This window comes from Sminthopsis crassicaudata, chromosome 2 (assembly GCF_048593235.1).
Source record: "Sminthopsis crassicaudata isolate SCR6 chromosome 2, ASM4859323v1, whole genome shotgun sequence".
Lineage (NCBI taxonomy): Eukaryota > Metazoa > Chordata > Mammalia > Dasyuromorphia > Dasyuridae > Sminthopsis > Sminthopsis crassicaudata.
The window spans coordinates 315,254,091-315,273,946 of NC_133618.1; the positions used below are offsets into that span (position 1 = coordinate 315,254,091).

At 33.4% G+C, this 19,856-nt stretch overlaps 1 protein-coding gene across 6 annotated transcripts in view; it reads right to left on the reverse strand.

Annotated features, from left to right (window-relative positions):
* Positions 1 to 19,856, reverse strand: part of PTGR2 (prostaglandin reductase 2) — a 47,171-nt gene that overhangs the window by 8,313 nt on the left and 19,002 nt on the right. For all 6 annotated transcript variants that reach the window (XM_074290055.1, XM_074290054.1, XM_074290056.1 and 3 more), the window contains 5 exons: positions 9,223 to 9,414; positions 6,908 to 7,078; positions 5,604 to 5,813; positions 1,987 to 2,108; positions 756 to 843 (listed from right to left, as the gene is read on the reverse strand). In XM_074290055.1, coding sequence (XP_074146156.1) covers positions 756 to 843; positions 1,987 to 2,108; positions 5,604 to 5,813; positions 6,908 to 7,078; positions 9,223 to 9,414 — 783 coding nt within the window. The remainder of the gene's footprint in view (positions 1 to 755; positions 844 to 1,986; positions 2,109 to 5,603; positions 5,814 to 6,907; positions 7,079 to 9,222; positions 9,415 to 19,856) is intronic.

Sequence of the window (19,856 nt, forward strand, 5' to 3'; positions counted from 1 at the left end):
ATACCCAGGGTGGCTAAAAAATTTCTCAGGCCAAAAGTCATCTTAGGTAGAAAAAGTTTAAAAAATCCTATCTAGATCAGAGGTGTCCAAAATGTGGCTCACAATAATTCCAGCACTTCCTCTAAACCAGATTAAAATGTAATTGAGGAATGTTTAACAAAATAAAAATGTAACACAGCATGGATTTGTTAATTTCTGTTTGGTTTAAAATATATGAAAAAAATTCAACCTTGAATGGATGTATATAGTTGGGAAATAGGTATTTTAATAGGAAATACTATATTAGTATTATTATGAAAATAAATTTGATCTCAACAACCGTCTAAAAGGTTTTGTGGATCCCAAAAGATCCATGAGTGACCCTTTAAGAATCCATGATCTAGAGTTTTATTCTAATCCTATCTCAGTACTGGAATCCTCTCAGAAACAAAGTAATATAATCTTCATATCAAAATGGTTTTTATTTAAATTATCTCTAGTGAGAGATATTGAATTGAATTGAATACTTATCTCACTCCACTTTGAATTTGCTTCTTTGGCTGATCTCAATTCGGAATAAGATACTCCTTGATATTCCCCATAGCACCCCCCCCAACCTTTCCTTCCTCCTCTTGTATGCTGTCTTGCCCCATTAGATTGGAAGCTTCTTGAAGATAAAGAACTGTCCTTTTCACGTTACACAGAAATTCAGGCTGACTACATTAAGGAACAAGATAAAAAGAATAAATTGATAAGGACAAAGGATCAAGTCCTACCTTTAACTTTCCTTCTTTAAACCACTGACTCAGTTGTAGAATTCCAGATTCAAATTTGTCTTTATAATTCAATACCATAAATCTTTCCCTATAAAAAAATAAGACAGCAATCTAAAACAGGAGAAAAGCAATTATCAGACAATTTCGCAAGCTTCTGAAATCTTTTCATGTAACAAATTTCATGGATTAATCATACTTAGTTCAATCAGATGTGGTTTATTTATTTTTTTTTATGTATACACATTTTTTATTCAGAAGATAGAATTTCTTTCTTTTTTTTTTTAATTTTTTATTTTATTTTATAATTATAACATTTTTTGACAGTACATATGCATGGGTAATTTTTTACAACATTATCCCTTGCACTTACTTCTATTCAGATTTTTTCCCTTCCTCCCCCAACCCTCTCCCCCAGATGGCAAGCAGTCTTATATATGTTAAATATATTACAGTATAATTTAGATACAATATATGTGTGTAGAACCGAATTTTTTGTTGCACAGGAAGAAGTGTTTAAAGATGTTTAAAGTGTTTTCAGATGTGGTTTAAATAAATGTAATGGAAATGACATTAGGGAGTCAATGTCAAAATCATTATCTGGGTTAAAAAAATCTATATTTCATGTGGTTTTTAAATATATATCATTTGGTTTCAACTCCAAGGAACAAGATGCCTCTTCCAGGATAAACTCATTATATCTAATCTCATTACGATGATGCTAAATCAAGCCTTGATTAATATTCTCTCCTTCCATCACTTTGGCTGATTAGAAGGCTAGAAGGTAGAGTGCCCAGTTCTTCCCAATACTTTCCTTTGTAGAGGACAGAAGTAGACTCTCATCTCCTCACTCCACTTTGCATCTGCTTCTATGCTTGATCTCAATCCTAGGGAACAAGATGTTCCCTAACATCCCCCTCCCAACACACACCGAAACCTTAACTCCCTCCTTTTGTATGCTATCTCTCCCATTATATTGTAAGTTCCTTGAAGATAAGAACTGTCTTTGTTTTTATGAATTGTATCCCTAGCACTTAGTACCATACCTGGCCTGTAGTAGGCATTTCATAAATGTTTATTGGATTGGATTGGGATGGGACAGTTCTGGGCAAAAAACCTTATCTTTATGTGTATATGTATATGAACACATATATAAATAAAATACATACATAAGTATGTATGTATGTATGTATATGGTTTTAATATGGTGGTAAATAAAGGAAAGAAAGAATACCTGGTGATGTTTCTTGTTTTCAGAACTGACTCTATTTCCGGCAGCAATGGGGGAGGATAAGGGACATCTTTGTTATACTGAGAAATCTGGCCACACAGGATAACATGGCTGTTTTGATTCATCTATTCAAAGAAAATTGATTACAATCCCATCTAAGAAATAGATTTTTCTCTATAAATACTGAATAAAGAGGTGTTTTATAAAAAGTATGTTTTCATAGAATAAATGTCAATGAAAGCATCTTTTGAAGGCACCCTCTCCCCAAACCCTATTCTGTTAAGAATAACTTTGAGGGTATTTTTTTTGGGGGGGGGCGGAGAGACTATCCACAATAATTATTTATGTACATGAAGTGATAAAGAAATGGATACAGAGAGAGGAGGTAAAACTTGCAAACCAGAGGAAAAAAATGTAACATTAGATTTTATAACTTTAAGGAAATAGAAGTTCATCTTCCAAAATATACTTACCTTGAAATTATGCTAAACAATTTAGTTAAGTGTTATATAACAATTCATAATGAAATACAACAACTTTACAAAATATACAACATTTATCCACTTGGAGTCATTTAAGTTTATTCTCCTGGTTTCTCTACTGGAAATGTTGGGAGCAGTAAGTAGAAACTGGATAGTGATAAGACAAACCCTAAAATAGCTTTGTTTCTTTTTGAGAAAGCTTGAGTGAATTCCAAGATCATCCAGCATTTAGTTAGAGCTATCTCATGTATGCCTTTTTCTCAGTATGGCCTGATTAAATTTAATTCTTTTTTCTTTCTAATATATTCTCCATATTCTTTGTGACAAGCATGAAAAACAACAAAAGTTTACTAATTATGAAGGAACAATTTTAATTCATTAACTTGGAAGAATGGGAAAAGGATTAAATTCTCTCATTTGATAGAATGCCTTCCTTAAGGGCAAGGACTGTTTCATTTTTGTATTTGTATTCCCAACTCTGAAGGGTGCCTGGAACCCAGCATAATGCTTAATATATACTTGATGATTAGCAAAAAGCTAAATGTTTGATACTATTTGCAAAACATCCAGCTCCATATCCTTTCACTTCTTCTATTCTGTTCTCTGGAATTCTTGTTTAGTATAATTAACAAATTTATCTGCATCTTAGATCTTTTTCTCTTATGCTACTTCCATCTTCTGATATTTATTGAGACCGACACTCAATGACACTTCATCACTTGTATTCTTTCTAGGATGGGTTGCACTTTTTCTTATGTTCCCCAACTCACTGGTCTCAGGAAGGAGAGGCCCTCACTTCTTGGTCCTCATTTCTGCTTTCAGACAGTCCCACTACTCTCACTCAGCAAACTGGCCACATTTAAGAGTCACTAAATTCACACTGATTATCACTCAGATTCAGGTGTCTATTATCTACCAACCCTCCAGGACATTTCCTCCTTTTTTTTTCTCAATAAATTCAGTACTTGACTCACAGGCTCCTTTTCTGTCCCCGTTCATGCTTTATATTAAGGAACTCAACATGTATTTGATATTTCCTTAAATACTGCTAAATTTCCATGAGCCATTTCTTCACTCATCTCAATTTGATACGTTTTATCTATCCATTATCCAAATATATTATTTTTCCATAATGAGAAACTCTGCCATTTCTCTATTTTATTCTAATCTCCTATAGTTACATCTGTCTTTATGCTGTGAAGACCCATACTCCAAGATCACTCCTCTTTTTATTCCTCTCTTTTCTTATTATTAGAAGATATCTTGTTTTCCAGAGCTAAGGCCCATCAATTCAACTGTGTCCTGAGTTTAGCATAAAAACAATCTTTGCACTCTCCATCAGGATGAAATTTGCTGCAACTAAATCATAGAATTGGCTTAAAACAGCTCCAGGAGGTCCTTGAGCTCACACAGGTATCTCAAGATTTTGGTCCATGAAATGACCAGACTTTTTCTCACTAGGCAAACTTACCACTTTTACACCTCACTACTGTGGTCACAACCTCACTGCTTGGTTCTTTGTCGAGGCTCCACTATATGTATGAAGGCTTAGTCTTGCTGCCTTGGTCTGAGAGGAGACCCTGGCACATATGTCTAGTTCTCCAGCAGAATAAAGAAGACATTTTGCCTATAATCTCTGTGAACTCTGAGTTTTTTTTGTTTTTGCTTTTGTTTTTTTTGGTTTGATTTTGTTTTCAGAATTGATAGTTGACATAAAGCTTTTGCTATAAACTCTGTGGCTCTTTGGTTTTTTATTTTGTCAGAGTTAACAGCTGGTGTACAACCTCTGTCATTCTATTCATTTATTTTCAGTTTGAGATGCCTTATTCCTCTTAAACCTATCCTTCATGCTCATCATGACTTCCAGATTCCTCCAATCTTCAGTACTATCCCAAGTCATTAGCCTCCCTCTCACTCATCCCTTATATCCAGTCAGTTGCATGTCTTGTCATTTCCCCTTCTTCAATATTCTTTCATTCACACTGCTGCCACCCTCGTTCGACCTGGTCAGTACTTTTTGCCTGGATTACTGTGGCAGCCTCCCTTCCTCCTGTGTCTCTCCTTTCCATTCCAACCTCCACAAAGCTGGCAAAGTGATTTTCCTAAAGCACAAGTCTGACAACATCATACCTAAACTCAATAAACTCCAGTGGCTCCCTATTACTTCTAAAATAAAATAAAAACTCCTGTTTTTCACTTAATGATCTTTATACCTGGTCTCTTCCTACCTTTCCAGCCTTCTTAATATATAACTCTTCTGTATATTTTCAAGAGTCTAGCCATGCTGGCCTACTTATAGTTCCTCACACAAAATGCTCATTATGCTTTTGCATTGTTGTTCAGTCATTTTCAGTCATATCCAACTTTTTCATAAAGACACTGAAATGGTTTCCTGCTCCATTTCTTTCTCCAGCTCACTTTACAGATGAAAAAAATTACATTTTACAGTTTTACAGATGATACAAACAAAGGTTACGAGACTTGGTTTATATAGCTAGCAAATGTCTGAGAACTAATTTAAACTCAGGAAGATGAAGAGTCTTCCTAGATCCAGATCTGATGCTCTATCCACCGCTATCTAGCTGCCTTTGCTTGGCTGCTCCCAAATGCCTAAAGTTCACTCTCTTCTCTTGGAAAGAATTCCCATTTTCCTTCAAGATTCAGTTCAAGTACAAGACTCATGCCCTGGATGCTATTAATGCCCTTCCTCTCCAAAACTACCTTATATTTATTTTGTATATGTTTATGAACATATGTAATGTCTCCTCTATTAGAAGATCTACATCTGTTTTGCTTTTACCTGATACTTAGTAGATAATTAATAAGTGCTTGTTGACAATTATCCTTACTATAACTTTGTAAGAGACACAAATTAGATACTGAATATAATTGTACAACAGAATACAATAATAAACTATCAGGCTGTTCTATCAGAGCAAATGAATTTTTGGCTGGCAGTTCAGAGTAATAAAATAGGTGTGGGTGTATACACATATATGTATGTAACAAAACAGGTATGTATGTATAAACATATATGTGTGTGTGTGTGCAAATATATATATATATATATATATATATATAAAATAATAGAAATAAAAAGTTACTTATTTAAATGTATAGCAGGAAGTCATCAATCACCTGGCATATAACAGTATCACTGATGTCACCACCAACATTGTCAAAGTAAACATCTATTCCAGATGGACACAGCTCATGGAGTTGATCTGCCACATTTCCTTTCTTATAATTAATTGCAGCATCAAAGCCCAGTTCTGAGACCAAGATGGAGCACTTCTCATCTGTTCCACAAATTCCCACCACTCTGGAACAGCCTTCCAAATGGCCAATCTATAAGAATAAAAGTCTGAAAATTAAATGATTTTATAGTGTTACACCTAATAGGCAGAAAAGTTGTAAACTGCTACAAGGATGTGCTGGCATTTCAGGTCAGAGCAAAATATTTTAATTTTTAGTCAAAGACTATCACAAGATTTAAAAAGCAAAGCCAGGATATAATACAATGTTTAAAAAACATTATAAAGAAAGACATTATATAGAGTGACTTTATGGATATACAAATGGACATATTAGATACAATTTTATAAAAGAAGTTACAAGATCATTAACATCACAATGCTACATGTGAACCTCAGTTTCTGAGCTTGAGAGCTGTCCAAAAAAGTATTCAAAAAAAATTACACTTCTATAAGTTCTCATTTTGAAGATGTGTTTATTACATTCGTCTGTATAAAATACACATACTTAAAGATATGCCTAAAAAGCATGTTCTAAGGATCACTCATTGATTCTGAAAAAAAATATCAGATAATACAATCAGCGAACAGATAGTTTCATAGAAATAATACTTAACACAGTAATAATTCAAGTGATATTCAAAAGTTACAGTCACCGGGGACTAGACAGGAGCTCAGATTGACACTATTTGATTTGTTCCAAATTATGGCACAACAATTTAACAAAATTATGTATTGTTTAGTTAACATTAAACTGAGTGTCTGGCTTAAGTTCTATATTTTCATCCCCATTAATTTATTGTTTATTTGGAATTTTTAAAAATCACCTAATTTATGATTTTAGTAGATTTACTTTTCAGAATATGAAATTACAAAGAGGTAGATTTTTTTTCTGATTGTTTCTATTATAGCATTCAATTATTTACATCTAATTTTGGTTTTTCTAAATTTCTCATAAGTGGAAAACTAGGCCCCCAAATCAGTATGTTTATTTTTTAATAATAGCAGTAATATAGTTGGCTATTTATATATAACACTTCTATCATAAATATTTAGGCAAAACATTGTGTGTTTTCTCAGTGTATGCTTTTCAGTTTTATACTTTTGCCTGAACAGTTTTATGTTGAGACTTCAGTAATAGATGTTTCTTTTTAAAAATCAAATAAGTCAATGATAAGAAAAGTTTACCTGGCCAGCCAATGATCCACAAGCACCTGCAGCCCCACTGACAACCATTGTCTGGTTGGAACCAACAGTTATGTGACCTTTTTCTTTAATCCCAAGTAAAGAAGTCAATCCTGGCATACCAATAGCACCCAGAAAGTAAGAAAGGTGTCCATCTACAAATTGCGGGTCTACCTAAAATAAAATAAAATATGTACATATTTTATTTCACCCAAGGAATTTTATTAAAGTTTAAGCAGAAAACATTGGTGGAAATGAACCCTGTGTGATTTCTGGTAAAGTAATGATACTTTATGGGAACTAAAGTATAAAGTTTGACTGAAAGCAATATGTCAAAACAGATAAAGAATTGGGATTGGAAATCAGGAAAACCTAGTTCTGCTTATCACAACTGGCTATATGACTATAGGCAAGTCACATAACCTCTCAGTGACCATAAATAACCATTAGACACTAAGCTGCCAAATAGTTGTTAATTTGCAATGGGGGGAGTTTTCCTCAGTGGAACACTATGACATGCCATCAAACAGAAATAGCAACATTAGACTATGGAATCTCTAATTAAAGCCTCAAGCCAAAGTTCAACCTCTAAAATGTCAAATGTTGTGGCAGTGGGAAAATAGGAACTCAAAAAAAGGAAAAGGTCCCTATGTATATAAATACATTTATGGTAGCATTTTGTAGTGTTAAAGAAGTGAATTGTAGGGGCAGCTAGGTGGTGCAGTAGAAAGAGCACCAGCCTTGAAGTCAGGAGGACCTGAGTTCAAATTTGACCTCAGACACTTAACACTTCCTGGATGTGTGACTCTAGGCAAGTCACTTAACCTCAATTGTCTCAGAAAAAAAAAAAAAAAAAAAAAAAAAAAGCAGGAAGAAATTAAATTAGTATTATTTGAATAGATGAACCAGTTGTGATATAGTAATGAAAGAAATAATTTCAGAGAAACTTGGGAGTACTTGAACTTATGCAGAGCATGGTGAGCAGAACCAGGAGAATAATTTAAAATACAACAGTATTGGAGGAAAAGCAATTTTGGAAGACTTGAGAACTTTAAACAATGCACTGACCTATCATAATTTCAGAATACCAATGATGATAAAATCTCCTGACAGAAAGATGATAGACTTAGGATTCAAAGTGAGACACATTCCTGGACATGGTCAATATGAAAATTTGTTTTGCTTGACTATGCACATTTGATATGCAGAATTTTGTTTTTATTTTTTTAGTGGGGAGGGAATGAGATATCAAGGAAGTGAAAAGAATGCTTAAAAATTGAAAAAAAAATTAAGTTTAACCTCCAAGTTTCTGCTTTAGCTGATCAAGATTTTTTTTATTCTATATAGTTCATCCACTAATTAACTATGTGATCTCAGGAAAGTAACTCAATCTGTCTGTTTCATTTTCCTGATCTGTAAAAGAAGGGGGATAGAACTAGATAACCTTCAAGTTCCTTACAGCTAAGATCAGATTTGTAGATCAATCACCAAAAAGAAATGATAACTTTTCACATTTACATAATAACATTTTCAGGTTTGGAAAGCAAACCTTATAACCATGTAAGTCAAGTAATGCAAATACTGTTAGTGGCTGTCACCAGGACTAGCATTAGGTAAACTGTGAAGTAATATTTCAGGACTTCTTCATTGCTCTTTCTGCACCCTACTGCTCCTTTTCCTGCCTCTAAGCACTTATTGTTCTCATGCTGTCTTTCATCTATTTAGCTCTCAACTGCAACATTCCTCCAGTCAGCCACAGGCCAAATTCCTGAGCCTTTTTCCTATGTACTCCTTTCAAAACTGTCTTTTAAGTTAGTTCTTCAGAAACCTCCAACTTCTGCTAGAAAAAAATCTAGTTGAGATGTGTGCTATATTAATGCTGGTACACTAATCATAATAACACATATATGTATTTTAACAGTTACCTTTAACTAATAATGAAAGTTTCAAGTTCTGAGGTAAGTGAGAAATTAGGAGGAAGTGCTCCCAAACCACCATAAAGCATTTAGCTATTACTATGATGTGGCAAAGGTCTCGACTCAATTTTAAGCATAATTATTTCTTCTATGAGTTAGATAGTAAATGAAAGTCATTAACTATACTTTCAATGAAAACATAGCTAATTTTATGTTATTCTTTATATAAATTTTCAGGCAATAAAAAAGAATGAAAAACAAGTAATCAATTAATTATTGGTATAGATTTTGCTACATTTAATGAGCTAACAGGCAGAAGAAATTACATGATTTCATTACTTTCTTGATATTAAGCAGAATCAAATGCCAAGGAAAATATACACACTCTTTATTAAAGATTACCTTTTCAAGGATCTTTCCTTCTAAAATAACCTTAGTTTGCCAGGGCCAATAAAAAGAAGTCACAAAATCGCCTTTAGCCAAATTTGCATATTGGCTCTCTTCTATAATTCCAACTCCTCCACCATCAACCACTTCTGACAGCTGCCAAGGTTTTATATAGTCAGTACCAGTGTCTTCGTTCATTCTACAACGCTGAAAAACGAAAAATTGATTAGGAGAATTCTGAAAATACTGAAATCACCTGTATGTATATATTTAGAAACTATTAAAAAGGGATATGTTAAAAGTATTAAGAAAAAATAAAATAGTGTTATGTGTAAAGCATCCCTCTGAGATATAAAACAAAATTTTATCTTGCCCTTTCCTTTGTCTAAACTATTGTCTATTTAAAGAATGTCTCTTTAAAGGGTATCCGAAAATGCATGTTTAAAGGATATAGAGGACTTCTAATATCCTCTGTTACAATTACATAATACATAATTACGATTATACTGAAACCATGAAGCATTATTATCTCACAAATTCTTCCAATATCAAAACCTGAAAGTATTTATTTTGCTCTTAATTGTCCTTCCCAAAGCCCTTACCCTGACTAAGAACTGTTTTCAATTCAGAATTCACTGCCAGTACTACATTTTTTTTTTGAGCTTATTTCTGGAGGACTTTATTGAACAATGCCAGAAAATTTCACAATGATTATAGTGAAATTTTATATTCAGCTTTAAGTTTTGCAAAGGGCTTTACATAATTTATCTCATTGGATACATTATGAATTTAATGCCATTACTTTTTTTTTTTTTACTTTTAAAAAAATTATAGCTTTTTATTGACAAAACATATGCACGAGTAATTTTTCAACAATGGCCCTTGCAAAAACTTTTCTTCCAACTTTTCCCCTCCTTTCTTTTACCCCCCTCCCCCCCAGATGGCAGGTAGTCCCATACATGTTAAATATGTTAAAAGTATGTATACATATTTATATACTTATCTTGCTACACAAGAAAACTTAGATTTAGAAAGAAGGTAAAAATAACCTGGGAAGAAAAACAAAAATGCAAACAAGCAATAATAGAAAGAGTGTAAATGCTATGTTGTGGTCCACACTCATTTTCCAGTGTTCTTTTACTGGGTGTAGCTGGTTCTGTTTATTACTGATCAACTGGAACTGATTTGGATCCTATCATTGTTGAAGACAGCTATGTCACTCAGAATTGATCATCATATAGTATCGTTGTTGAAGTGTATAATGATCTCCTGGTCCTGTTCATTTCACTCAGCATCAGTTCATGTAAGTCTCTCCAGGCCTCTCTAAAATCATTCTGCTGGTCATTTGTTACAGAACAATAATATTTCATAACATTCATATACCACAATTTATTCAGCCATTCTCCAATTGATGGGCATCCATTCAATTTCTAGTTTCTAGTCACCAGTACTACAGTTAAAAAGAGGTATGCTGAAGATTAGCTATTACTATTTTTAGACGTGTTATTCTTATTAAAAGGTAAGTCTTTAATATTAACAGTGAAAAACCCAACTAAAGAATTGATTCAAGAGTCCCCAGAAGAGGACACTATTAAATCCTAATCAACTTTACCAACAAAAGGAACAGTTCCTAAAGAAGTTAAATATTAATAAGGAACACATTGTTCTAAATAATTTTTAAAATTTGTGATTTAAAAAAATGTAAAGGATACAGGAAGACAAAGCCACAAGCTACAAGGCTTCTTTCTTGATTCTCTGTACATATATAAAAGATTTGGTTACTCTCAAGCAGTCAGGAAAAAAATGCCATTGACAGTGCTCAAAGGGGTATGATTTATTCTATCAGGCAGTTCCACAAAAATCAAGAAAAATCTCCCATTTTAGCAACATTATAAAATAAGGCTTATGAAACCCTACCTAAACAGGAATTATTTAAGTGGTTTGCTGATCATCATAATGACCTCTTGAGGAACAATTTTCATAACCTCATACAAGTTATGAGATGGTTTACTAATACAAATATATAAAAACTTTTAAGTATGAGAATAATAGAGATGACTTGAACAGAAAGAAAGGACAGATAAGGAGCTTCAGAAATACTACAAGCCTGATATAGATGCATGATATATTAATGATGAAGTGTTTCAATTATTAAGCAGAGAAACTAATAATACCTTTTTGCCTTAGTGATAATTTCACCTCTCAAAAAGTGGAGGAACTGATACAAGGAGAATTTCTACTCCAAATCTCATTCTTACTAACAGGGAAAACTGGTTACTGAGGTAGAAATAATGGGATCCCAGGTAAAAGTTACCACTTCTTATGAAAGTTTATGATAGAAAAGAGGAAATCTAGACATTATGTTATCAAATTCTAGAAAGAGAACTGATAGTCTCAGAGTTCAGACTGAAATATTATATTTTGTCTTTTTTTTTCTCATTTTTTCCTATTTGGAATATAGCTAAAGAAGGAAATTGTTTTATATGTTTATACATATCTGAAATAGATTTTATTTTTCTTGCCTTCTCAATAAAGATGTGGGAATAATAGGAAGGAAAGAACTCAAAATAAAATAAAAATGAATTTAAAATTTAAAAAATAGTTAAATCTTGTACTCTCAAAACAAAAAAATTGCTAGGAATACTAAAATTTAGAATTTGAGGATGGTAAGGAAATTTCAGGACAACAAAATGTTTGTTTTTAATGTTTCATTGAAAAAAAAAAGGAAACAGAGGAATTTTGCTTGAGTGGATGATATAACTGAAAACAGAGAAAAGACAGAGCTAATCAATTCTTATTTTATTACTTCATTTCTTTCTGCAGAAAATGATCTTTACATTAAAAATGACAGAACAAAACTAACAAGGAATTGATACCGAAAATATATAAGGAGAGCCTAAGAGAGTTCCTAGCTTTCCTAGATTAAGTCCAATGACTTGGTCCAGATAATTTGAAAAATCTGCCAGATGTGACTATTGAATCATTATCAGTGGCATCAGAAAAACCATGGAAAATGGGTGAGGTACCAAAGGATTGTAGATGGACAAAAACCTGGATTTTAAAAAAAAAAGTGGGAGGGGGGCCAGCTAGATGGCGCAGTGGATAGAGCACCAGCTTTGAAGTCAGGAGGACTTGAGTTCAAATCTGTTCTTAGATACTTAACACTTCTTAGCTGTGTGACCCTGGGCAAGTCACTTAACCCCAGTTGTCTTAGGGGAAAAAAACCAAAAAAAAAAAAAAAACCAACCCAAAAATGGAAGAGAACAGAGACTGCAAACTATTTGCAAAGTCCCCAAATGGTGGGACTTTGATCTCTAAGGAAGTTATTGAAAGGATCATTAGAGAAATGATTGGTAATTATTTAGAAAAGATGAAATTATAGCTATTTTAATAATCTGTGTGTGTTATTATTGTCTTTAGGGCAAATTTATCATTGGATGCCTCGAACATAGTAAGTGCTAAAAAATATTTGAATTTGAATTGGAAAAAGAAACAAAGATCTAGAAGGAAAGCAGTTGTTGCTGTTCAACTTTCATTCTTAAAAAGGGCCAATGATATCATAACGTGATCTCTTGACTAGCTTATGAATTGAGTTAAAGTGTGGCAGAGCTGCACAAGTTGTCAGCCTCAGTCTTTCCTCCAAAGTCACTGAAGTCCAGTGGCAAGACAAAAGTCCGTGATTACAAAGAGACAGCATGGCTTTATCAGGAACAAGTCTTGGCAGACTAACCTTATTTCCTTTTTTGAAAGGATCACTCAAATAATGGATGAAGAGAATGCTATAGATATAATGATTTTGAAGTATGTGAATCTTTGTTGTGTAAATGTTTGCTCTTATTGTTATTAGTCTTTGATCCTTGGATTCTTTGATCCTTACTATAAAGGAGTAGCTTTTTTTCCTTTAATTCCAGGAATAAAATCTAGACTATTATTTTTTATGTTAAACATTTTAAGTACATTTTTCTGAACAAAGAAAAGAGAAAATACTTGGTACTGATATATTTGTCCAGTGAAAGCTACTTCTTAGTTGTATGTCCTTGGGTAACTCACTTAATCCTATTTGCCTCAGTTTCCTCATCTGTAAAATAATTTGGAGAAGGGAATGGCAAACTACTCCAGTATCTTTGCCGAGAAAATACCAAATGGAGTCACAAAGAGTCAAACACAACTAAAAAACAACTGAATTACAAAGTAGTGGTTCTTTTTTTTAACCTCAAGAATATTTACCTAAAATACTATTTTTGTATGCTGAACATTTCAAATACATTTTCTGATTACTGATATACAATAACTCTATAGTTTTTTACATTTAATTTTACAAGTAAAATTTTTAATGATTGGCTTTAAAGCTGATCACCATTTCTTTTTCTTTTTCTTTTTTTAAGCTTTTTATTTCCAAAACATATGCATGGGTAATTTTTCAACATTGACCCTTGCAAAACCTTCTGTTCCAAATTTTCCCCTCCTTCCCCCCACTCTCTCCCCTAGATGGCAGGTAGTCCAACACATGTTAAACATGTTAAAATATTTGCTAAATCCAATATATGTATACATATTTATATAGTTTTCTTGCTACACAAGAAAAATCAGATCAAGAAGGAAAAAAAAAAAACTAGGAAAGAAAACAAAATGCAACAGAAAGAGTGAGAATACTATGTTGTGGTCCACTCAGCTCCCACCAGTCCTCTCTTTGGGTGTGATGCAGATGGCTCTCTTTATCACTGAACAATTGGAATTGATTTAAGCTGATCATTATTTCAAACCTAAATGTCATTCATCTACTTTTCCCTAATGTTTTAAGATATTTCTTAGGGACTTCTCTCTATGACCAAAACAATAGTATTTATTTTCCCATACTTTAATATTTATTAAAAAGTGCTCATTTATATAATGCTTTAAAGTCTTACAAAGGAAGCATTAAAGGAAAAGCCTTAGGCTGGGTACATTTCATTCTCTAGACTCTGCTTCCATGATTCAGCAGCCTTTCTGCTAGTGGTCCCTTCTCCCATAGTGAGTTCTTTCAGGAAGCTATTTTCAGGAAAGCCTCAAACTATCCTTCATTTTTCAAACTTTTCCACTATGCCCCAGAAGTTTTGCTGGGGTAATTCCTGGTTTGAGTAGATTGCTCCCTGCTCCCACCCCGGCAATTTTTATATATTGGTAGTGCAGTAGCTTAGAACATAGGGCCTGGAGTTAGGAAACCTTGAATCAAATCCAATTTCAGATACCTACTAGCTGTGTAATATTGGGCAAGTCACTATTTGCCTCACTTTACTCAACTGTAAAAGTGCGATAATAATAACACTGACTTCCCAAGGTTATTGTGAAGATCACATGAGAAAATAATTATAAAGCCTTTAGCACTATGTGCCTGGCACATAGTAAGTACTATTTAATTATTATTAAATATTGTCTTCCCCCCATTAGAATGTAAATTCCTTAAAGGCAGGGACTATTATTCTTTTTGCTTGTATTTGTATCCTCAGTGATTAACATAATGCCTAGAATATACAAATGCTTACTTAATAAATACCACTGAACTTGACAAGCATTTGTCTATGAGTTTTGTTCAGCTCTTCATGTCTCCATTTGAAATTTTCTTGGCAAAATTTACAGGAGTAGTTTGCCATTTTCTTCTCCAGCTCATTTTATCAATGAATAAACTGAGGCAAACAGGGTTATAAATTGCCCAGGATCATTCAATTAGTAAGTCTGTAAGACCATATTGGAACTCATGAAAAACTTCCTGATTCCAAAACCAACACTATGACTATGGGGTAGATATTGCAAATATTCCAGTTTTACAAATGAGAAACCAAGAACCAAAGAATAACAATAAGAGCAAACATTTACATAGAGCTTTAAGATTTTCTAAATACTTGACCTATATAGTATTATTCCATTTGATTTTTATAACTAACTTGTAAGACAGAAGTTATTCTCATCCTTTTATTTTGTTTTTATTTTTTAAATACTCTTTTATTATTTCCAGTTACATGTGAACATAATCCTCAATATTTATTTTTATAATATTTTTGAGTTCCAAATTTTTCTCTTTCCCTTCTTCCCCTCTTCCCCAAGATGGCAAGTGATCCAATTACAGGCTATATACGTACAATCATATTATCTTCATTTTAGATGAGGATAAAAAAAGGCAAAATTTGCTTTTTCAAAAACATCAGCTGTCCTTTCACAATCCAATGCAAACAATATATCCACAATTTAAGAAACATAGCACTGAACAATATCATCCTTTATAAGTTTAAATAAGAAAAAATATAAAGAAAATGTTTGTTAGATAAAAGCACCAAAACACTGAGCTTCCTAAAGTTTGCAGAAGTAATTACACATCTTAGGGATGCTGTTACGGGTGTCAAGAATAAAAGCAAATTACTTTAGATACTTCATCAAAGTTGTTATAAGATGTTAAAATATACCATTCTTTGAAAATTAGGCCATGCAGTACAATGATCCATGAGTACTCTGAAGGACTTACATTGAAAAATTTTATCTATATCCAGGGAAGGAACTAATTGTGAATGAATACTGATTAAAGCATTCTCTCTCTCTCTCTCTCTCTCTCTCTCTCTCTCTCTCTCTCTCTCTCTCTCTCTCTCTCTCTCTCTCTCTCTCTCTCTTCTTTTCTTTCTTTCTTTTTTTTTTTTTTTTTTTTTTTTGGACTTAATTTTCCTTGAGGATTTTTATTTTCATTAAGGTGGAAAATCTGTTTTCTTTCACAACTTTTTTTTTTTTTTTTTTTTTTTTTTTTTTTTTTTCCTGAGGCAACTGGGGTTAAGTAATTTGCCCAGGGTCACACAGCTCACAACTTGACTTAAGGAAATGTTTTATATAACTTTACATGTGATTTTTAAATTGTGGGTGGGGATAAGGGAGAGAACCTAGAACTCAAAAATTTTATTTTATTTTATTTATTTATTATTTATAATTTTTTTCACAGCATATATGCATGAGTAATTTTTTTTTATAATATTATCCCTTGTATTCATTTTTCCAAATTATCCCCTCCCTCCCTCTACTCCCTCCCCTTGATGACAGGCAATCCAATGCATTTTACATATGTTACAATATAACCTAGATACAATATATGTGTGTAAATACCATTTTCTTGTTGCACATTAAGTATTAGATTCTGAAGGTATAAGTAACCTGGGTAGATAGACAGTAGTGCTAACAATTTACATTAAATTGATCAACTGGAAGTGGAACTCAAAAATTTTAAAAACAAATGTAAAAAAATTGTTTTAAATGTAACTGGGAGAAAATATTAAATAAATAAATCAAATACAAAAGAAAGAAAGAAAGAAAGAAAGAAAGAAAGAAAGAAAGAAAGAAAGAAAGAAAGAAAGGAAGGAAGGAAGGAAGGAAGGAAGGAAGGAAGGAAGGAAGGAAGGAAGGAAGGAAGGAAGGAAGGAAGGAAGGAAGGAAGGAAGGAAGGAAGGAAGGAAGGAAGGAAGGAAGGAAGGAAGGAAGGAAGGAAGGAAGGAAGGAAGGAAGGAAGGAAGGAAGGAAGGAAGGAAGGAAGGAAGGAAGGAAGGAAGGAAGGAAGGAAGGAAGAAGAGAAAGAAAGAAAGAAAGAAAGAAAGAAAGAAAGAAAGAAAGAAAGAAAGAAAGAAAGAAAGAAAGAAAGAAAGAAAGAAAGAAAGAAAGAAAGAAAGAAAGAAAGAAAGAAAGAAAGAAAGAAAATCAGGTTATCCAGTTAAGATATTCCAATACCCTAGTACACTGTACTAAACTCTGGAAATACAAAGAATGGCTAAAGATAGTCACTGCTCTTATGAAGTCTTAAAGAGGAGACAAGATGAAAACAAAACTGAACAAGCAAGAGATAAACTAGAGATAAATTAATCAAGGGAAGGTACTAGAAATAAGGGAGGTAAGGAAAAGCTTTTTGTAGAAGATGGGGTATTAGCTGGGATTTGGAGTAAGCCAGGGACACCAAGAAGTGTAAAGGGAGAGACTACTAGGCACAGTGAATAGATAATAAAAATGCCTGGAATCAAGAGATGGAGTGACTTGTTCAAGGAATAGCCAGAAAGTCAGTGTCACTGGTTTGCAGAATACATGGCAGGAAGGTAAGGTGTAAGAAGACTGAAAGGTAGAAAGGTTGTGAAAGGCCTTGGTTGCTAAACAAGGAGTTTTATATTTAATCCTGGAGGTAATAGGGAGTCACTGGAGTTGCCTGAATAAGGAGTCAGACCTAACTGCTAGGAAGATGAATTTGATGGCTGAATGAACAATAGACAGGAATGAAACTATTTCACTCCTCAACTATTGTAACAATCTAAGCATGAGATGATGAAGCCCTGTACCAGGGGTGTAAATGGGGAGAAAGTGAGAGATATTATTCAGAAATGACAAGATTTGACAAAGCATTGGATATGTGAGGTGAAGGAGAGTGAAGTGTGCATAATGACACTGATGTTGTAAATCTAAGTGGAAGGATAGTTGTATCCTCTATGTAGAAATGTTTGAAATGGGGAAGGTTTCAGAGAAAGATAATGTAATGAGACCCATGATAAACACTAAAACCCTTCTGTGTCTGTTTAATTACTTCACTACTCCACCCAAAGTAAAAAACGACAGAGGCAGCCCTTCACTAATCTGGTTTGGGGCCCAGAAAGCAGAGCCTACCCTCCAATCGCAGGATATCTGCCAAATGATGGCTACACAAGCAAAAGCACCTTCACTGCTAGTGCTATGGATGCTTGGGTATCAGATTATTACTGCTCCCCCTCTAGGTCAGAGGTGAGGAGCTTAGGAGCTTGCCTAGTATAAGGAGGGGAAAGAATAGAGGAGGCAGAACATAAGAATTGGTATAGTTGGGTTGGAGACAAGTCTTTTGATTGGCTATTTTGGGCAGGATGAAATGTGATCCATCTTCCTACCCTCTGACTCAGTGATCACAAAGCCCTTAGTATAATGTCAGTAATGCTCCACTTTGGAGACTGGAGGCTCTAAAAGACCTGTGATCTTTTTAATATTATTTACTCCAATGGTAAAAACCACAATCTATTGCTACCTCCCCCTCCTGTGTGATTCTTGTCTTTTAGTGAATTCATAGGAGGTCTACCCACTCATGATTCTAGGGACATGCTTTATATTGACATAATGATACCATTAGAATATAAATTCCTGTAAAAAATTAAGAAAATATTTTTACAGTTAAAGGTTCTGATAAAAGCCTCATTTCCAAAATATATAGAGAACTGACTCTAATTTGTAAGAAATCAAGCCATTCTCCAATTGATGTGTCATGATTAAAGCAATAATAAAAGTGGAAAATAACAATTATTGGAAAGATTATGGCAGGAAAGACACATTAATGAACCAGCAGAAGAGCTGTGAAATTGTCTGGTCATTCTGGAAAGTAATATAGAACTATACTCAAAAAGTTAGTGAAATATATTTATTCTTTGGCTCAATACCATTAGTAAGCTTATGCTCCAAAAAGATCAAAGAAAAAGGAAGAGGATCAACATATGTTTTTTTTTTTTTTTTTTTTTTTAATAGCAGTGCTTTTTTGTCATAGAAAAGAAACAGAAACAAAATGGTAGCCATTATTCTGAGAATGGCTGAACAAATTACGTTATATGGATGCAATGACCTTCCCTGGCTTCCTTTAAGATCCAACTAAAATTCTGTCTCTTACAAGAAGCCTTTCATCTGTTAATTATATCCTATTTATCCTAAATATAATTGGCTTTGCATATATTTGTTTGCATATTGTCTTCCCCATTAGATTGTAAGCCCTTGAGAGTAGGGACTATCTTTTGCCTTTTTTTGTATCATCAGAGTTTAGCACAGAGCCTAGCACATGTCGTTGTTCAGCTGTTTCAGTTGTGTCCCATTCTTTATAACTCCATTAGGAATTTTCTTGGCAGAGATACTGGAATAGTTTTGCCATTTCCTTCTCCAGCTCATTTTACAGATGAGGAAACTGAGGCAAAAAGGGTTGTGACTTGCTCAGGATTACATAACTATTAAGTTTCTGAGGCTGGATATGAACTCAGGTTTTCCTGACTCCAGGTCTGGAACTCTATAGACTGTGCTACCTGTTTATGGCATATATGCTTGGCACATAGTTGGCATTTAATAAATGTTTTTAATTAATTATTTTATCATAAAAAATGAACAGAGAAATAGACTTAATGAAACCTGAGAGGACTTGTATGAACTGAAACAGAGTCAAATGAGCAGAACCAGAAGATCAAATTAAACAGTGACTACAGTACTGTAAAGAAAAACAACTATGAAAAATTAAATAATTGAAATCAATGCAAAGACCACTGAGAATGATTTGGTTGAGATGTAATGACTGACAGGTATAGAATAAGCCATGTATTTTTAGAAATAGCCAATATATAACTTTATTTTGAGTAACTATACCTATTTGTTACAAGGAAGGATTTTTTGTTTTGGGGTGGAGAAATAATAATACTGATAGCTAGAACCAAAGGAAGGAGGGAAATGAGGAAGAAAAGAAAGAAGGATGGCAGAAAAGGAAAAAGGAAGGAAGAAAACGAAAGGAGGGAGGGAGAAGAAGTGAAGGAAATGGGTTTTTTTATTTATATGTAAAAATAACATTTTTTGTTATACCTATGCATTTTTTAAACAGATTTCCTTATGAA